This window comes from Lepisma saccharinum, chromosome 15 (genome assembly GCF_977018435.1).
Source record: "Lepisma saccharinum chromosome 15, izLepSacc3.1, whole genome shotgun sequence".
NCBI lineage: Eukaryota > Metazoa > Arthropoda > Insecta > Zygentoma > Lepismatidae > Lepisma > Lepisma saccharinum.
The window spans coordinates 38,462,657-38,482,582 of NC_139243.1; the positions used below are offsets into that span (position 1 = coordinate 38,462,657).

The window sequence follows — 19,926 nt, forward strand, 5'->3', positions numbered from 1 at the left end:
AGTGAAAGAATTTCCAAACGATCTATTTTATCCACCATTGCTGGTATCTTCGATCCATTAGGAATAATAGGACCAGTTATACTCAAAGCAAAGGTATTTCTTCAACATCTGTGGAGACTGAAACTAGATTGGGATGAAACATTACCATCATCACTGCATTCAGAATGGGATCACTTTCGCAAGGAACTACCACAGCTAGAGAAACTTCATGTTCCCAGATGGACAATGACCGAACCAACATCAGAAGTAGAGATACACGGATTCAGCGACGCATCTGAGCTTGGTTATGGAGCATGCATTTACATTAAATGCAAAGATTCAAATGGACATATCACGTCTACTTTACTTTGCTCGAAATCTCGCGTTGCTCCTCTAAAAAAGGTAACTTTACCACGTTTGGAACTTTGTGGAGCATTACTTCTTGCCAGACTTACACACAAGGTCACAGAAGCTCTAAAATGGACAGGAATGAAGATTATTCTATGGTCAGACTCTACTATTGTACTAGCTTGGCTGAAAGCGCCTTCATCACAATGGAAAACTTTCGTGGCCAACAGAGTGGCTGAAATACAGAAACTGACAAGCAGTTACGAATGGAGACACGTAAGAACTCAAGACAATCCAGCAGATCATATTTCAAGAGGCTTGTTACCATCACAAATGCCAAATGCTAAATCTTGGTGGCATGGACCATCATGGCTAACAAATGAACTTATTGATCACAATGAGATTACAGTTGAACCTCAAGATTTACCTGAACAAAGGAAAACTACAGTCGCCTTAACAACTACAAAGTCATTTGAGTTACTTGAACGATACTCCACATTAGAAAGATTACGGAGAATAACAGCGTATTGTATGAGATTCTCTCACAACTCAAGAAAGTTACAGCATGAACGACAGTTTGGACCATTGACAACAACTGAACTGCAATCAGCTATTACATGCTTAATAAAACTTACTCAAGAACAAGAATTTCAACCAGAGTTGCAAGCTCTCAAAAGTAAAGCAGAACTACCCAAGTCAAGCAGACTACTTAACTTAAATCCGTTTCTCGACAAGAATCAGCTAATTAGGGTGGGCGGAAGACTTGCAGCATCTGAAAATACATATGACCAAAAATATCCAATTGTTCTACCTACAAACTCCAGATTGACTACTTTGATTGCTGAAAATGAGCACAGAAGACTACTCCACGCTGGACCTCAACTTCTGCTGACGTCACTAAGACAATCGTATTGGCCCCTCAGTGGACGTAACTTAACCAGAAGAATTGTACATCAGTGCATTGTTTGCTTCAAAAACAAACCGAAGACATTTGAACAGCTGATGGGAGACCTTCCAAGAGAAAGAGTGACACCAAGTAGACCATTTTTACACAGCGGTGTAGATTATTGCGGTCCAATTTACATCAAAACCAACAATCGTCGTGGCAGCAGACTAGAAAAGGCTTACATCGCAATTTTTGTCTGCCTGGCTACAAAGGCTGTACATATCGAACTAGTCAGCAACTTAACTACAGATTCATTTATTGGAGCATTGAAACGATTCATCTCTCGACGAGGAAGATGTGCTAAAATTTTCTCTGATAATGCAACAAACTTTGTAGGTGCACAACGTGAATTACGAGAATTACAAGCATTATTCATGTCACAAGTTCATCAAGAAAAGGTTCAGAATTTCCTAGCTTCTGACAACATTGAATGGCATTTCATACCTCCAAGGTCAGCAAGTATGGGAGGCCTCTGGGAAGCTGCAGTGAAGTCGCTGAAGTATCACTTGAAGAGGATAATAGGAAACGCCTCATTCACTTACGAAGAGACTTACACATATCTAACACTCATCGAAGCTTGCTTAAATTCTAGACCCTTGACTCCTTTATCTAATGACCCGAATGACCTCAACCCTTTAACCCCTGGCCATTTTCTAGTTGGTGAGGCACTCACTACCATTTCCGAACCTGATTTGAACTTAATTCCAGTGAATAGACTATCCAGGTGGCAGCATATGCAACAGTTATATCAACATTTTTGGAACAGGTGGTCACGTGAATATCTCACAAATCTTCAACAACGATCCAAATGGAAACGGAAGAACACTAATCTACGCGTTGGAGACCTGGTCTTACTCAAAGAAGACAACCTTCCCCCCTTGAGCTGGAAGTTAGGAAGAATCATCGAGCTACATCCTGGAGGTGATGGACTTGTTCGGGTGGTATCCATAAAAACAATCCACGGCCAGACGAAGAGAGCAGTCGGGAGGCTGTGCCCCCTTCCAGTGTAGTGTAACTAGTGTAACTTAATTAGGTTGAAGGCAGTGCCTTCAAGGTGGGCGGCATGTTCCGTCAATCGCAAAACAGTATGTAAAGGGCCAACCAGCGCCATCTCTTGGTGTTAAGAATTACTAAAAACAATAGGACATCATCGAGCGTACAGCAGAGACAGACACCTGCACGCGGAAAGATCGCTTTTCACAACGCTACGTACTTTCATGTATTTTTATGTATATTTACAGTTCGCTTATATTTTTATACAATATATCCACGTATAATCATTACGCGAGTGTTGTTTTTTATCATAATCTCAGCGGTGAAGGAAGACAACAGTCCGGAGCCGCAACATTTTGGGTATACGGCGGACTCGAGAAGTATTGATGGTCTAATTTCTCTCTTCTGTTTAATGGAAATTTGGAATCAAGAAAGGTTTTCTTAATTTCCATTTTTGATCATAATCCTGATTGGTTTTCTAATTTGAACCCCAGTCCTTTAACCCCTGATTCAATGATCAATAGACACTAGAGGCTAAAACAGACGTATCAAGTGACATTTAGTGGTACATAAATTTGCTGTCGCAAAAGTTGACCGACATAATCGTGACGACTGGGCCCATGGTCTACCTTTTAATGGTGGTTTTCAAAGATTTGCCAAAGCAACCTCCTAGAGTTTACCCAAGGATGCTAACAGCTTGCATTGCGCAATTTGAATTTTAAAACTTAATTTTTCCTTTTTTTTTTTTTAGGATTCACATCATATTTAGTTCAAATTTTAGTTAGACTTTAGAATTCGCACACTTTTTAGTTCAGTTACATTTTAGTTAAAACACCGTATCCAGCAAGGGCTTGCAGTAGTTGATTTAGTTTAGGATTCTCATCATTATTTTTTACCGTTTCGTTATCTTTTTGGTTAGCAACTATTTATATGTCAGTGCACTTGTGGTGGTTAACAGACCTTAGGGATACTCTGGCAAGCACAGGAAACTTATCTTACAGCCAAACACAAGTATTAAGTCACATTAAGTGGTCTTGAAATTTCGTCACCTAAATGTGAACTAAGCTATTCGCGACAGCCGTACTAACAGCCCCAGATAAATGATGGATCTAAACTTTAACCCACATTTCACAGGCATATCTCCCCTTTAGTTTATAAGTTTATTATTAATCACAGAGCAATAAAGTTTCAAATATTTATTTTATCCCATTTTCTGTAACTGTAACTTGGAATTTAATTCTACTGTTTATTTGTCCTATACTTCAGGGGTATGCAGGCACAAAACTTCCTCGACTATTGAGTGTTAATATGACATGACCATGCTATTTTTGCTTTATTAATCCATTTTATTGTGCATATTTAGTCAATATTGATCATTACGTCATTGGCACCATCTTATTTTACTATTTACTACATTTTATGGATCTAGATCTTCTTGGTTTTATTCATTTTAACAGTTGTGACGTTACAAAATTTGGGGTTAATTATATTTTGTTTTTCGTCAGTCTTTTATTTTACAATGCTTCGACTTTTCTGACATGACATTAATGGATTTCGTTGGATTACTGTTCTGATCCACGGGTTACATTTTATACTTTACTCCATATATAACAGTTGGGCTGAAAAGTTCGTAGGCTAACATAGTAAAAAATATTTTTTGACAAAATTCGATTTTATTATTCAATATAGTTGCCTTCGAGGGCGATATAACGATTATAGCGGTCATACAATTTTTCGATACCATTTTTATAGTACGATTTCTCTTTAGCCTCAAAATAGGCCTCAGTTTCGGCGATTACTTCTTCATCAGTGCTAAATTTCTTTCCAGCGAGCATTCCTTTAAGGTCTGCAAACAGGAAAAAGTCACTGGGGGCCAGATCTGGAGAATATGGTGGATGGGGAAGCAATTCGTAGTCTAATTCATATAATTTTGCCACCGTTTTCATTGATTTGTGACACGGTGCATTGTCTTGATGAAACAGCACTTTTTCTTCTTCAAATGGGGCCGTTTTTTCATGATTTCATCCTTTAAACGCTCCAACAACGCTATGTAATAATCGCTGTTGATGGTCTGGCCCTTTTTGAGGTAATCGATAAATATAATACCATGCGCATCCCACAATACTGATGCCATAACCTTGCCAGCCGACTGTTGCGTCTTTCCACGCTTTGGATTCGGTTCATCACGTGCAGTCCACTCGGCTGACTGTCGATTGGACTCTGGAGTGTAGTTATGGAGCCATGTTTCATCCATTGTAATATATCGACGGAAAAATTTGTGTTTATTACGGTTGTATATCGCTAAACATTGCTCCGAATCATCAAAACGTTGTTGCTTTTGATCGATTGTGAGCACGTGCGGCACCCATTTTGCACACAGCTTTCGCATGTTCAAATATTCATGCACAATATGTCCAACACGTTCCTTTGATATTTTTAAAGTCTCAGCTATCTCGATCAACTTCACTTTACGATCATTTAAAATTATTTTGTGGACTTTTTTGATGTTTTCGTCGGTAACAGCCTCTTTGGGGCATCCACTGCGTGCATCGTCTTCCATGCTCATTTCGCCTCGTTTAAATTTAGCAAAACCACTTCTCAACGGTTGATTTTCCTCGTGCAGAGTCCGAATAATGTTTATCAAGCCAAGCCTTGGCTTCAACAGTATTTTTTTTTCGCCAAAAAGCAATGCTTTATTAACACACGAAATTCTTTTTTATCCATATTTTCACAATAACAAAAGCTGCTTCACTCACAATGCTATATCTCACGAACTAATTATCCGGCAGCTGTGAAATTTATACACGTATCTTTTGAAGGTTAGTACTAATTAAAAATCACATGGATTTAATTCTAGTAACGCCATCTATGAGTCAGCCTACGAACTTTTCAGCCCAACTGTTATTTATCAATATTTAATCCGATATTTTAGTTTATTTTATTGCCCCTACTTTATTGAATGTATACTGATCATATGCCAACAGAGGGCATTTAGTGCCATGTGGTCACTTTAGTTTTCTTTGCACATTATTCTATATTTTGGGTGAAGCCAGGGGCTATATAATTTAGTCAATATACATATTAATTTTCAAGAAGTTATGTTTTTCATTTTACCAGTGCTACAGGGTTAAGGCAACAAAGTACATTTCCCATCTTTTTGTTTTATTTTATTTCACTCTAATTTTGTTTTATAATTTATACCATTTATTGGGCATTTTTTTATTATATTTTACTCATGATTTTCACTTGCCTACAAAATGATGATTATTTTATTAATTTTAAATTTACACTGACTGTGCAATGTATTCTTTTCAATGTCCTACCTGTTTTCTACCTTGTTCGGTAATTCTACTAGTTACGAGAATTTCAAAAGTAGTCCAGCGATTCCTTTTGAGGACGGAAGAAGAACGCACTCCACACCACCACAGCCTCCTTCTGGATACCAGCAGTGTATGGCACCGGTGCAAGAGCTGAAATCGCCAGGAATTTTCCCCTGCTGTCATGGATTTTCGACACTCACTGCAAAGAATACGACCTTACCCCCTTGATCATCTCCGCCCCTGTTCCCTATTATTTACCAACAATTGGGACCAGCGAAGCAGCAACGAAAATCCTACCCCACGTGACATCCCAGGATCAGAACATAGACTGGACATTGATTGATTTGGTGTTCTAAGTCCACTTTATGTACAGTAAGGCTAATCGGGACTGGACCTACAGTTTACCTACAGTTTAAAGTGGGATCTGAACCACTTGTGCCTCCACCAGTTATCGAACCCGGGACCCCTTGATTACAAGGCAAGGGACTGAACATTGAAGAAACGTAATTGTACAGAGCAAAATCCATCACCCCCCATAACCTATAACCCCCTTAAGAAGAAACATGAGCATCTTTCATCTACATCCTCCCATTTTGCTCTGTCCTGCCAGGCAGTGTATCCTAACAGCATATTGGAACTTTCCGGGTACAGTCAACGACCCAAATGTGTTGAGACCCCACCCCTGTGGATATGCAACCCATCAGGCCACCTCTGCACAGTTTCACCCCAGCAGTGCCCATGTTAGTGTTCCCCTTGTTGGAATGGCTGAGGCATCGCAACCCCTGGACACCTTTTGCATACCGTATGCAACGGCAACGTACAGTTTTGTTCTCATATGCAACCGGCAGAATATTTTTTTCTCTCTCTCCAGTGTAAAGATGTGTGCCGGAAATATGGAATGGCGTGTGCTTTGGACTTTCGGGGACTGTAGTAAGTCCCCCCTGCCCAGTGACCGCCATTGGACAATGCATATTTTGAGGCTTGCTAACGCTACTTGGAGTGGCTCTCCATGCCCTGTGCTCGCCCACCCTACTACCACTGTGTTTTCATCTGAGGGACAGTGTTCCAGAACTTTCACCACAGGGTTTCGAACCCGGTCCCCCAGTGCAATTGCGAGGTATTTCCTGATACGTATCACGCCCTGAACAATCTACGTCCTGCCATCTGGTGGCGACAAGTATAATGAATACTGAAATATACAAATTCTCACACATTCATAACACGATGATAATACATACACTAATCTATCCCAAACACCGGCAATGTAGTAGTATGTAGGATCATATAAATTTATTCACTGAATGATAGCTTACATGATAAGTTTAATGACTTAATTGGGACACAGTACTTTTTTGAAAATGGAAACCATAGATATTAAAATGAATATACAGTCTCAACGTAATAGAGAGGTCTAGTTGCCGTGAATATGACTAGCTCTTTGAATTTCAAAACAAGCTACCTTGACTAGCAACAGTGTTGCCAGGTGTACACAATGTTACACTTAGAAGTGAAATTTCAGTGCAAACTTACAATTTATGATTTTCCATGTAAATATATGGCCAATATTTAGGCACATGATGCTTGCATCTGTTGACAAAATTTCGGCTCACTAGTGTTGCCAAAAAGCTAAAATAGGCAAGTTTTGATTCCCTACATGGTCAAAGTAACACCCTGCTCCCTCAAACAGACACCAATTGGGTGTCAAGTAAAATATTTTACTGTGAGTTACTCAATACAATTTTCAGTAAAAAAAACCAACAAAAAAACAACCTGAAATGCGGAAACAAAAATTGTGGATCATATTGGTCAGTGTATATCAGTGTGCTCTGTCACTCATGCAGCACTTCCCTTGTTTATATACACAAGTAAGTGACTGGGAGGGTAATCACTGGTCAAAATTGTAGTCAGGAATATGCGTCAGTCTGGTTGCAGGAGTAAAAACAAAAAATTGACTTTTAACTAAAATTATAAACCAGGGTAGACACTCTACGACCATGATAAATTTGAAGTATAATTCCCAATTTTCAAGGCGAAGTTTCCAAAAATTCAACGGTACAAGCACATGTTTTCTCTATTTCAACCTTATGTATTACCACCTTTCACCACCCACCCACATACTCCCTAACACAAATATATTAACAACATAAAGGGTCTGTTCGATTCTAATGTGTCCAAAAATTTTAATTCAATTCAATTGAATGGTATATATATATATATAATGGATAAAAGAAAGGAGGGCCAAAAGGGCTAAGTAAAAATCAAAGAAGGTAAAAGGAAACACTCACCGGACAGTAGAAAAATTCAAAATTTTCGCTAATTTCATAGCATCATCGGTGTGAGAAGAAATAGACGGAACCGGAAGTTGGGGCCCTGCAGAGTTGCCAGGTCCCCATCGAAGAAGAAGCGGTGCAGAGTTGGGAGGGCGGGAGGGACAGGATGGTTTGGGAGGGAAGGTGGGTGAGAGATGGGCATTACTGGGTGGCCTTGTTCAGGCCAGGTGGAGTGGTTGCACTCATGGCCGATATATAGGCCCTCTCCCATCTTTTGCGAACAGAGGCGTTGGCTGGTTCGGTAGGAGATGGATGATCGCTACCCAGAAGCAGTCGTTGAAACTGATGTTGTGGTGGTTGGTGTGGACGGCGACAGTGAAGTCCAGGTTGTGGGTGGAGGAGCGGTGGTTATTGATGTGGAGGTTGAGGGCCGTTGATGTTTCCCCCAGGTAAAAATCACCACAGATGTTGCAGGTGAGGATGTAGATAAGGTTTGCGGCATGGCAGGTCCCTTTGGGATGGAGGGTAAATTTGCCAGTGGCCGTGTGCACCTGGAGGGTGTGAGAAGTGATGAGGATGGGGCAGGTCTTGCATCTGGGGCGGTTGCATTTATGGGCAGGGGGGTGTTGGATGTGTGGTGAAGGAGTGTTGTGGACCAGGTTGTTTTGGAGGTGGGGGGGGGGGGGTTGAAAACCACCCTGTGTTTGTCGGGAAATATGTTTTTGGTTTCAGGATCACTGTGGAGAATTGGGAGAAGAGAGTGCAGTGTGTGCCTGATTTTGTTGAGGTGGGGATGATATTGGGTGATGAGTGCCGGTGGGTTGGTGGCAGCAGGTTTCTTGGTGGTAGTGGTATGTGAGGCAGCTCGCGATATTTGCTTGGTGACCAGGATAGAGGGATATCCATGGTTAACCAGGGCCTGGTGTAGGCGGAGGTTATAATTCTGGCGGGAGGTGGATGAAGTGTTTAGGCGCTGTCCCCTGAGGGCCAGAGACAATGGAATGGCTTTTTTTGGTGTGGAACGGGTGGGAGCTGGAGAAGTGTAGGTATTGCATGTGGTTGGTGGGTTTTATGTGGATGGAGGTAGTCAGGTGTCCTCCCTCGATGTGCACGTCCACATCCAGGAAGGTGATCTGGTTGGGCGAGTGCGTCCAGGTGAATTTTAGGGAACGGAAGTGGTTAAGTTGGTCCAGGAAAGCTGACAAGGATGGTTATCCATGTGTCCAAAGCATGAAGATGTCGTCGATGAAGCAGAGCCAGAGGAGGGGTTGGAGGGGTTGGGTAGCCAAAAACTCTTGCTTAAGTTTGCCCATGAAGAGGTTTGCATAGGATGGAGCCATTCTCGTACCCATGGCTGTACCTCGGATCTGTAGGAAATTTTGGTTTTCAAAGGTGAAGTTGTTACAAGTGAGGACAAGGTGGGTCAGGAAGTTGGTGCTGGTATGACGAACTGTCATAAGGCTTTCTGGTAATTTGAGTTTCGGGTATGGGTAAAGTAGCCCATCTCACATCCTAAGACGATGAACTCGTCTAGTGCAGAGAATTCACGATAGGTGGAATGCCTATGCAATATAAAAACTTTGCTGCTTTAGTACTTACGCGAAGAATCACTAGATGGCTCTGACCGTTGTGCGCATTCAAATTGTAAATTCCTTTGTTTGATATCCGATTTTCTCGCGGTTTCCTTATGCACAAGGACATTTTGATGTGTCGGTCACTGCACGCATGGGCAATTCGCAGTAATGGCGCAAAATAATAAAATTTACAGCGTTTTGGTCTAGATGCCATTGGTTAATTAACAGCAAAAAGTTTATCTTAATAAGCATTACAATAGATTCTTAACACATACGCATATTTGTTAACGTGTGATTTCTTAATCAAGTAAATTGTTGGTTTGGTAAAGACAATCGTGCTCTGCACAAAAGGTTGGGGCAACGAGGACTAAAGGAAGAAGAAGAAAGGTGAAAGAAAAGCGGGATTCCGGGAGAATGGACGCTGAACAAACGGCATCGGTATGAATATACGGTGACCAAGATCTGCAAATTTCGGCGTGGACGCCTGAGTTGCACGATTACTTTACTTGGCCATAGGGCTAGAAGCGATGAGCCAATGTTTTGGAGTGAACACGGATCATTGGGAATGCGAGCGGGATTTGGAATACTGAAACATAACAAGGTGGTATGAGGAGCGAATTTTGCCTCGTGATATCTCAAGTGAGGTAAGCTGCATATGTACTTTTAGTATTGCATGAGCTCATGTTTCAACGCTTGTAGGTAGATCTACCCGTCGGTCAATGTACTTCGAAGCATGCTAGCGTGTGGTCAGTGTGGTTCTTTGGATAACGAACAAATCGTTATTTGCACCGCGTGAATGAACGCGAGGAAAATGAACGCCATTGAAGTCTGAAATTTGAATTCTTGACAGCTTGAGCGAAACGCGTTTGACATTTGATAATATATAAAGTGATGATTTGGCCATGATACATATTGGACGTTATATGTCACAGAATTGCTTGGTTTGATGTATATTTGATATTGTTAATTTCTCATCGATCACAAATACCATATGTATATATTTTCGCAGTATGTTTTGCATGGTGTGCATTTGGTATTGATAAGTTCTTGAAGATCACATGACCATATATGGTGGCTTTCACGATCAACATATTGTCAGTTGATTCGTATATCATAGTTCAATAAGGAGATACTCTCCTTCATACTAAAAACAATACATGCTTCAATAAGGTTGAAAAAATTCTGTTAAAGTATTTCAAAATCAGCTGACTGATAATGCTCTCATAAATATGATACGGGTGTAATTATTCAACTCAATAAATGAGTTCATTGTTTCTTGGTGTTCATATTTGCAGTCTTTAACATATACTTTCATTTTGGTTATTCGTGACAATGTTTATATGTTTAATTCTTCCTTTTCAGAGGGGGGAATTGCGCATGTGCCAGTAAATTGGGTTAGTGTCGTTACTATGGAAAGTGGTTATTGTTAGTTGTAAGTCAAATGTTTACTGTTTGGAATCCGAAGGTATAGAAATTAAATTTCCAGCGATCTGCACGCGTCACCAGCGCTATCAGGCAAAATTTCGTAAAGCTAATAATCTTATGTAGCCCGTCGCAAGATTACGAGGACTCAAGTGCAGAGGGGTGCGTTATTGGATTTCTTGTTGGGTTTCAAGTAGGTTAATCTTCAGTTGGTTGGTTGCTGTTGTTTAAGCTAATATTAATAATGGCAACGGAGCAGGAACCAGTCTCGTTAGAGTCCTTGTTCGCCTTTATTAAACAAAGTGACGAAAGGAACAGGGAGTGCTCTGAGTCACTCAAATCAGAACTCACAGCTCATACGAGTAAGGTAGTGGGAAAACTGCAGTCAGATCTGGAGGGCACCAGTAAATGCATATTAGAGCTGCAGCAAGATGTTATAAAAACAAGTGAAGGTCTAAATGATCTCACGTTGTCAGTCTCTCAATATAGGGTAGAATGTATGAGTAGGGCTGAAGGGTTGGAAGCAAAGTATGAAGCACTAGCAAAGAGGTTGGATTCAGAAGTACTGGGAGTGCATGAGTCCTTGGAACAGATGAAAATTGAGAAGGCAAATGATATCAAATCACTGGAAGGGCAAATTGTAGAGAAAGTGTTAGACAAGATAGGGAGTAGGGATAGGAATTTAGATCAAATATCTTCGAGCTCACAGACAGGAAAAGTTGTCAATGAAAGTGAGGTGGCTGCGATGAAGAGGGAATGTTCTTCTTCATCTCAGACAGTAGGACAGACATTCTCTCAGAACGTAGATTCGGGAACTACTGTTCTTAACACGTTGCCTACGGAGGTCATGGTGACTTTGAAATCTCTTGAAAGCTCCATGGATAGGTTCAGTAAAGTTCTGACCAACTGGGAACAAGATGGTTCTAGTATTACTCAACATCTTCGAATCAGTGGCGGCAAACAATTGAATGAAAAGGGTCTCAAGGGTTTGGGGTCTGGGTTCGAAAGGGTGGATTGTGTAGATAAAGCTACCTCAACGGACGACTCAGACGTTGTTACTGTTAAGCAGAATAGCAGGACTAAGTCATTTCCTTGTCATGATGTGGTGAGCACCGAATCTACATCTGATGCTGAAAAACCGTGGAAGGCCAATTCCACTTTCAGCAAGAAAAGTTACATTAAGACTAGGCACAAAAGAGCTAAAGTTTTGGGGTCTCTAGTAAAAGCCGAGAGTGAGGGGAAGGTGTTGGAAGGTGTCAAAGAACGGACTGATCGTAACCAGAATCAGGACGCGGTTCGTACCAAAGTGTACAGCATAAAGCCTCAAGACTTGTTGAAATTTCCGAAATTCAATGGGTTGATCACCACGGTAACTCCATCTGAATTTTTGGAAAAGGTTGAGGAACTGTTAGAATTATATGGTATAGACCCGATGCAATACATAAAGTATGTTCCGAAATTATTAACGGATAGCGCGAAACTTTGGTTTTCGGAGCGGAAAGCTCACTTAGTCACTTACGAATTATTCAAAACTGAATTCATTAACCATTACGAGAGTTCCAGGTGGCGTAGCTCCTGTCTTGCAAAGGTATTGAACTCGCCCTATCAAAGGACCTCGGAGGAGAGTGTATTACAATTCTTCTCGAGGAACTTTAAGTTGTTACGTTCCATTCAACCTAAGGCGGAGGACTCTCATATCGTGGCTCAAATAGGCACGCTCTTGCCTTATAAGTTGAGGGAACACATCGTGATGCAGGATGTTTCGTCCTTCGCGGAGGCGATACACATAATAGAAAACTATGAGTCTTTACAAGATGTAAATGTTAAACGAGACGCCGCTCCACTTCCTAAAGGCAAAGGGTTTAAGGGTGGGGTGAGCAAAGTCTCAGTCACATCTGAGGCCTCTGAAGAGAAACTTAGACCAGGGTCACGGGAAATGATCACTTCACCGACGAGCGTAAGGAAAGAGGCTTACGTAAGTCCAAATTCGAAGCGACGCATACGAAATAGAAAAAATTCTACAGAAGATTCCTCGTTGGGAAACGAGATTCTACCCACATCGTAGGAGGTGATGTGGGTTTCACCTTGAATAATCCTCCCGTAAATAAAGACACTTCCGCATTACCATATAACCATCCAATGGGTAAAGGCTGGTCTAATACTCTTGATCCATTATTGGAAGGAAAACAATTAGTAGGTGACAGCATGTTTGTCAGACTTGCGCAAAGGTTTGGTAATTACCAACTTAGCATTGATGAGCGAGGTAATCGGAGAATAGGGTTATCTGTAAGTGGACAAACCACAGAACAGTTGAATTATAGGCTTAGATTGAGCTCTAAATTAGCTGATTCTGTAGTCATAATGATAGGGACAAATGATATTCTGAACTTTCAGTCGGAGGAAACTATTAAACGCAACCTGCTGGAAACGTTGGAAATTTTGTCGGAAAAAACAAAGGAAATTCATTGGTTAACCTTACCTCCATTGGCAAGAATAATGCGAAATGTGAATTCTAACGTATGGTTGAAATGGCGAGGAATTAACGAATACATTGTCTCGTTGCATAACGGTAGAAACGTCAAGGTGCATGATATTTCGCCCATATTTTTTAACAGTCAAGGTGGATTACGCGTTGATTTATATGAAGAATATCTGGGTAATCCTTCGCGGGGAAGAACGGATCTTATTCATTGGAATAGGGAAGGAATGGTTCAGGTGTTGAATTTCCTGAGAAAAAGGGGAATCTTTACCATGGCGGGTCGTGGTAGTCCTGAATCTAGTTCTCAGATTGTAGTCGAGGCAGAGATACATGCTGTCGAAGAGACTTCCAATGAACCAATCAGGTCGGAAAACGGGAGAGGAGCTCTTACCAACGGGCAGGGGGTGAGGGTGAGGTAAAATTTCCTGCTATACAGTTTGTAAATATAAATGATACGTGGGAAGAGGAGAGTGATTTTCTTGATGCAATGAATTCAACAATACCTGTTAATGTGGGTTACCAACGACATACGTCTGCTATGATTAAAATTACCATATTAGGTAAAGTTTTTAATGCTCTCTGTGATAGTGGTGCCGAGGTGTCTCTCCTCGAATTTAACACTTGGAAATCGATTTCGTCTTTGATTTCGAGACCAAGATTGGAACCAGCATCCAATATTAAATTAGTAGATTATACTGGTTCGAGGTCTAAATCTGTTGAAGGAATCACGAAGTTGATGATCAATTTGGGGGGGCATGATTATTATGTACAGTTTCTAGTGGTGAAAAAACTAAATGTACCCGTTTTGCTAGGTTTAGATGTGATATATGGGGTACACGGTGAACTAAACTTTGACGTAGATGCTTTCTTTTATCATACTCCCAATGGTAAAGCACTTTTGAAGTTTACACCTCTTAGAGAAGTAGATTCTTTGGGACCGGACTTGTCTTTGATGAACGTTTCAATGAATATAGATCTTTCAGCAAATGAACAGTCGTCTTTCACGCACAAAGTGAAGGGTTCGCTGAACTTAGAAGAAAATTTAAATTCTCGATTCATAGACATGTTAAGCGCCTTTGAACAGATGTTTACTGACATACCGGGATTATGTAGAGAGTATGAACATCGGATGGAATTGGACACTGTCGAACCAATCGTGGCGAGGAATTACCCCATTCCTTATGCTTACAGGGATCAGGTTAGGAATCATTTGAACCAAATGTTGGCTTGGGATGTGATTGAGCTTTCACAGTCCGAATATCGTTCGCCTCTACTGGTGGTTCCCAAACCAAATGGTGGGATACGATTATGTGTGGATTTGAAAAAGGTCAATCAACACGTTAAACTCATGCAACTTACGCCAATGAAGATTAATGATCTGTTAACTTCATTTTTAGGCTGTAAATTCTTCACCTCGCTGGACTTAGGAAACACTTATTGGCAAGTATCTTTACATACTGACAGTCGTAAATTCACGGCATTTGCATTTGAGGGTATTCTGTACCAATTTAAAAGAGTTGTATTTGGTTCGGTGAACGGCACGGCCGTGTTCGTGGATGTCATGAATAGAGTACTGGGATCATTTTTAGATTTTGTTGTGGTGTACGTAGATGATATCATCATCAAATCTAAAGATTTTGATTCACATCTAAGGCACGTCAGTCTGGTCTTGGAAAGATTAAAATGCGCGGGTTTTACATTGAAGCTAGAAAAATGTAGGTTTGCAGTGCAAGAGTTCAAGTTTTTGGGACATATAATCACGACACAAGGTTTCCAGAAAGATCCTTCCTACGTCGAAAGCATTGTCAACCTACACAAACCTGAGAACTTGAAACAGTTGCAAAGGGTTCTGGGATGTTTCAACTGGTTAGCGAAGTATATTCCTAATTATGCCATGGTGGCACAACCGTTATATGAACTATTAAAACTTAAGACAAAGTGGCATTGGACCACACAAGCTGAACAAGCTTTTATGCACCTGAAGGCGTTGGTAGTCCATGAAGTGACCCTTAACTTTCCAGATTTTGAGAAAACGTTCTATATACAAACAGATGCGTCTCTTGTGGGGATAGGGGGCTTTTGTTACCAAATTACTGATGGGGAAATGAAACCCTTAGGATTCGTCAGTAGGTTGCTTAGAACATACGAAAAGTCGTATACGTCAACTGAGATCGAAGTTTTGGCTATACTATATACGATCGAAAAATTTTCCACATTTCTTAAGGGTAGACAGTTTGTTGTTGTCACTGACCACAAATCACTCACGTGGTTAGAATCTGCACATTCATGGAATGCCAGGCTGACAAGATGGTTTATACAGATCCAACAGTATTCGTTCGTCGTGCAATATTGCAAGGGTTCGGACAACCTCTTGGCAGACACCCTTAGTAGAAACTTTCCAGATACACCTGATTCCCAATTTTTGGTAAATGTTTCTGTGGTTAAGCATTTAAATCAGAAGATTTTCACCAAAGAGGAGTTGATTGATTCACAGAGTGATGACGTGGGTTTGAGAGAAATTATTGATCATCTTAAGGGGGTAAGTCAAGGGATCAACTCTCGCTCAAGATCTTGGAATCGAGCATACTGCTTAAATGAGGATGTTCTTTATATTAAAGACTTCCATGATGTTTCGCGTCACAGGATATGTATTCCTGTCAAATTGATAGATAAAGTTTTGGTGGCTGGACATGATGACATTGGACACTTCGGTGTTGCCAAAACTTTATCTCACTTATATCGGGTTTTCTATTGGCAAGGGATGAAGTCTGATATTAAATCGTATGTAAAAAACTGTGAGCTGTGTCAGCGTACAAAACCGAACAAACATCCGGCTAAAGTTGTTGCAAGGTCTCATTTCACTGATTTGCCAGGGCAGATTTTGTTTATTGATCTGCAGGGTCCGTTTGCGCTGGGGCCTAAGCGAGAAAGATTTTTGTTTACGGTACTAGATGCAGCAACAAGGTATTTAGTGGCATACCCGGTGGTTAATAGCAATGCTAATACCATTGTGAATAAATTGTCAAAAGTGTACTTTGTTCATTTGGGGATTCCTCAGAGGATAGTTTCTGATAATGGGCCACAATTTAAGTCGAAAATTTTTCAGAATGCAATGAAAACATGGGGGGTATAACTTGTTTACACTCCGGTGTACCATCCGAGCTCAAATTGGGTAGAGCGCTATCATTCGGAGTTGAACCGTTTGATGAGAATACTCTGTAATTCCAATCATAACAAATGGCCGGAAAGAGTACCTGAAGCTCTGCGCCTTCTGAATGGTTCCATTTCGTCACAAACAGGATATTCTCCAATGGAGTTGAGATTGAACATGACAAAGAGTTTGACTGATATACCGACGCTGGGGGTCGATGCTAACAATGTCACTTGGAATGACAAGCTAGCTATGGCGAATCTGTCTAGCCTCAGTAAAAGGCAAAATAAATTGAAGCAACAAAATGCTAAGATGGATGTGAAACCTGTAGTGGGAGAGGGTATGCTGGTCTTCGTTAAGAATCAGATCTTAAGTGGCACCGGAGATAAGGTGATAAGGAAATATTGTGACCTCTTTGTCGGCCCTTATCTTTGTGTTAAGAACAGTAAAGATTCCACGCTTTCATTGATAGATTGTGTGACAGGAGAAAAATTGGATCACCAGTCGATAGAAAATTGTAAAGTTTGGAATTGTTCAGAGGACAAGGTAAAAATGTGGGTGAAAAGATTACTAGATTTGAATTTGGAAGGTGTGGATGAAATGTTACAGACGATGGGGTTTAGTTGTAAATCAGACGTGGTAGTTAAGGACAGTGTAGATAAAGGCGGGGTAGGGGAAGTTCAAAATTAAAATTTCTCGTATGGGTAAAGTGAGATTGAGCCTGCGGCGGGCGAGTTGACCAAGTAGGTGAAATTTCTGCGGCGTACTAGCAAGAGATGAGCCTGAAATCTTCCTGATTGCTCCAATATAAGGTGAAACATTTACAATAGTTATTAGCTCAGATAGAATGAATCCAGAAGCAAAATAAAAAGTTGTTTAGGTAGTTCCATGGGGGCTATGTTGAGTTTGCGGGTGAGGGCAGGTATGATGTGGTAAAGGTCAAGTTAGGTTATGCTTGCGGCGGGCTAATAGTCAAATAAGTATAATGTTGCGGTGGGCCTAGGCATTTATTTGTTTCCTGCTCCAACCAAGAATATACAAGCCACTATGTTTTGCAAGACACCAAGACACATGCGGGGTTCCTTCTTTCGGGAGAATGACGGAGTCACCAGAGTTGGTGATCCGGGATGTTTCATATTGTAAACTATAAAATAATATGTCTGTATATATTAAATATGTATATTAGTGAATATGTAGAATATGAATGTTTGTTTGATGTAAGTCTAAAATTAGTATTGTATCAAAATTATTGTGTGAGGGTTCAGCCCTATGTTGGGCGCCATTTATGACGAACTGTCATAAGGCTTTCTGGTAATTTGAGTTTCGGGTATGGGTAAAGTAGCCCATCTCACATCCTAAGACGATGAACTCGTCTAGTGCAGAGAATTCACGATAGGTGGAATGCCTATGCAATATAAAAACTTTGCTGCTTTAGTACTTACGCGAAGAATCACTAGATGGCTCTGACCGTTGTGCGCATTCAAATTGTAAATTCCTTTGTTTGATATCCGATTTTCTCGCGGTTTCCTTATGCACAAGGACATTTTGATGTGTCGGTCACTGCACGCATGGGCAATTCGCAGTAATGGCGCAAAATAATAAAATTTACAGCGTTTTGGTCTAGATGCCATTGGTTAATTAACAGCAAAAAGTTTATCTTAATAAGCATTACAATAGATTCTTAACACATACGCATATTTGTTAACGTGTGATTTCTTAATCAAGTAAATTGTTGGTTTGGTAAAGACAATCGTGCTCTGCACAAAAGGTTGGGGCAACGAGGACTAAAGGAAGAAGAAGAAAGGTGAAAGAAAAGCGGGATTCCGGGAGAATGGACGCTGAACAAACGGCATCGGTATGAATATACGGTGACCAAAATCTGCAAATTTCGGCGTGGACGCCTGAGTTGCACGATTACTTTACTTGGCCATAGGGCTAGAAGCGATGAGCCAATGTTTTGGAGTGAACACAGATCATTGGGAATGCGAGCGGGATTTGGAATACTGAAACATAACAAGGTGGTATGAGGAGCGAATTTTGCCTCGTGATATCTCAAGTGAGGTAAGCTGCATATGTACTTTTAGTATTGCATGAGCTCATGTTTCAACGCTTGTAGGTAGATCTACCCGTCGGTCAATGTACTTCGAAGCATGCTAGCGTGTGGTCAGTGTGGTTCTTTGGATAACGAACAAATCGTTATTTGCACCGCGTGAATGAACGCGAGGAAAATGGACGCCATTGAAGTCTGAAATTTGAATTCTTGACAGCTTGAGCGAAACGCGTTTGACATTTGATAATATATAAAGTGATGATTTGGCCATGATACATATTGGACGTTATATGTCACAGAATTGCTTGGTTTGATGTATATTTGATATTGTTAATTTCTCATCGATCACAAATACCATATGTATATATTTTCGCAGTATGTTTTGCATGGTGTGCATTTGGTATTGATAAGTTCTTGAAGATCACATGACCATATATGGTGGCTTTCACGATCAACATATTGTCAGTTGATTCGTATATCATAGTTCAATAAGGAGATACTCTCCTTCATACTAAAAACAATACATGCTTCAATAAGGTTGAAAAAATTCTGTTAAAGTATTTCAAAATCAGCTGACTGATAATGCTCTCATAAATATGATACGGGTGTAATTATTCAACTCAATAAATGAGTTCATTGTTTCTTGGTGTTCATATTTGCAGTCTTTAACATATACTTTCATTTTGGTTATTCGTGACAATGTTTATATGTTTAATTCTTCCTTTTCAGAGGGGGGAATTGCGCATGTGCCAGTAAATTGGGTTAGTGTCGTTACTATGGAAAGTGGTTATTGTTAGTTGTAAGTCAAATGTTTACTGTTTGGAATCCGAAGGTATAGAAATTAAATTTCCAGCGATCTGCACGCGTCACCAGCGCTATCAGGCAAAATTTCGTAAAGCTAATAATCTTATGTAGCCCGTCGCACTGAGGTTGTGAGGTTTGGGTCTGCTATTGAGATAGAATTCTATGGAGCGGAGGCCATGGGAGTGAGGTATGTTGGTGTAGAGGGAAGTGACATCGATGGTGGCAAGGATGGTATCTGGGGGCAATGGTGGAAGGGTGCTGATTTCCTGGAGGAAGTGGTTGTTATCACGGAGGTAGGAGGGCAGAGCTTTCACAAGAGGCTGGAGATGGGAGTCAACAAAGGCTGAGATTCTTTCTGTGGGTGAGTTATAGCTGGACACAATGGGTCTACCAGGGTTGCCAGGTTTGTGGATTTTGGGCAATAGATAGAAGGTGGGGGTGTGGGGATTGTCGGGTATTAACATGGCAGTGGTACGAACTGTTAGGCCTTCAGGGACCTACAAACCCACCACAGTTGACCTATCCGCCGAACACCTCAACAAAATCCAGGACTTCATCCACACCCGCGGCCCCCCTGAAGGCCTAACAGC

At 40.8% G+C, this 19,926-nt stretch overlaps 1 protein-coding gene across 6 annotated transcripts in view; it reads right to left on the minus strand.

Moving 5' to 3' along the window:
* LOC145999457 (uncharacterized) overlaps positions 1-19,926 on the minus strand; it is an 80,361-nt gene that overhangs the window by 25,928 nt on the left and 34,507 nt on the right. Inside the window, exon 4 of one of the 6 annotated variants that reach the window (XM_083136417.1) lies at positions 6,711-6,775. The exons of the other annotated variants lie outside the window; for them this stretch is intronic. Coding sequence (XP_082992543.1) covers positions 6,721-6,775 — 55 coding nt within the window. The 3' untranslated portion in view covers positions 6,711-6,720. Of the gene's footprint in view, positions 1-6,710; positions 6,776-19,926 lie in introns of those variants that run through there. 6 annotated transcript variants of the gene reach the window in all.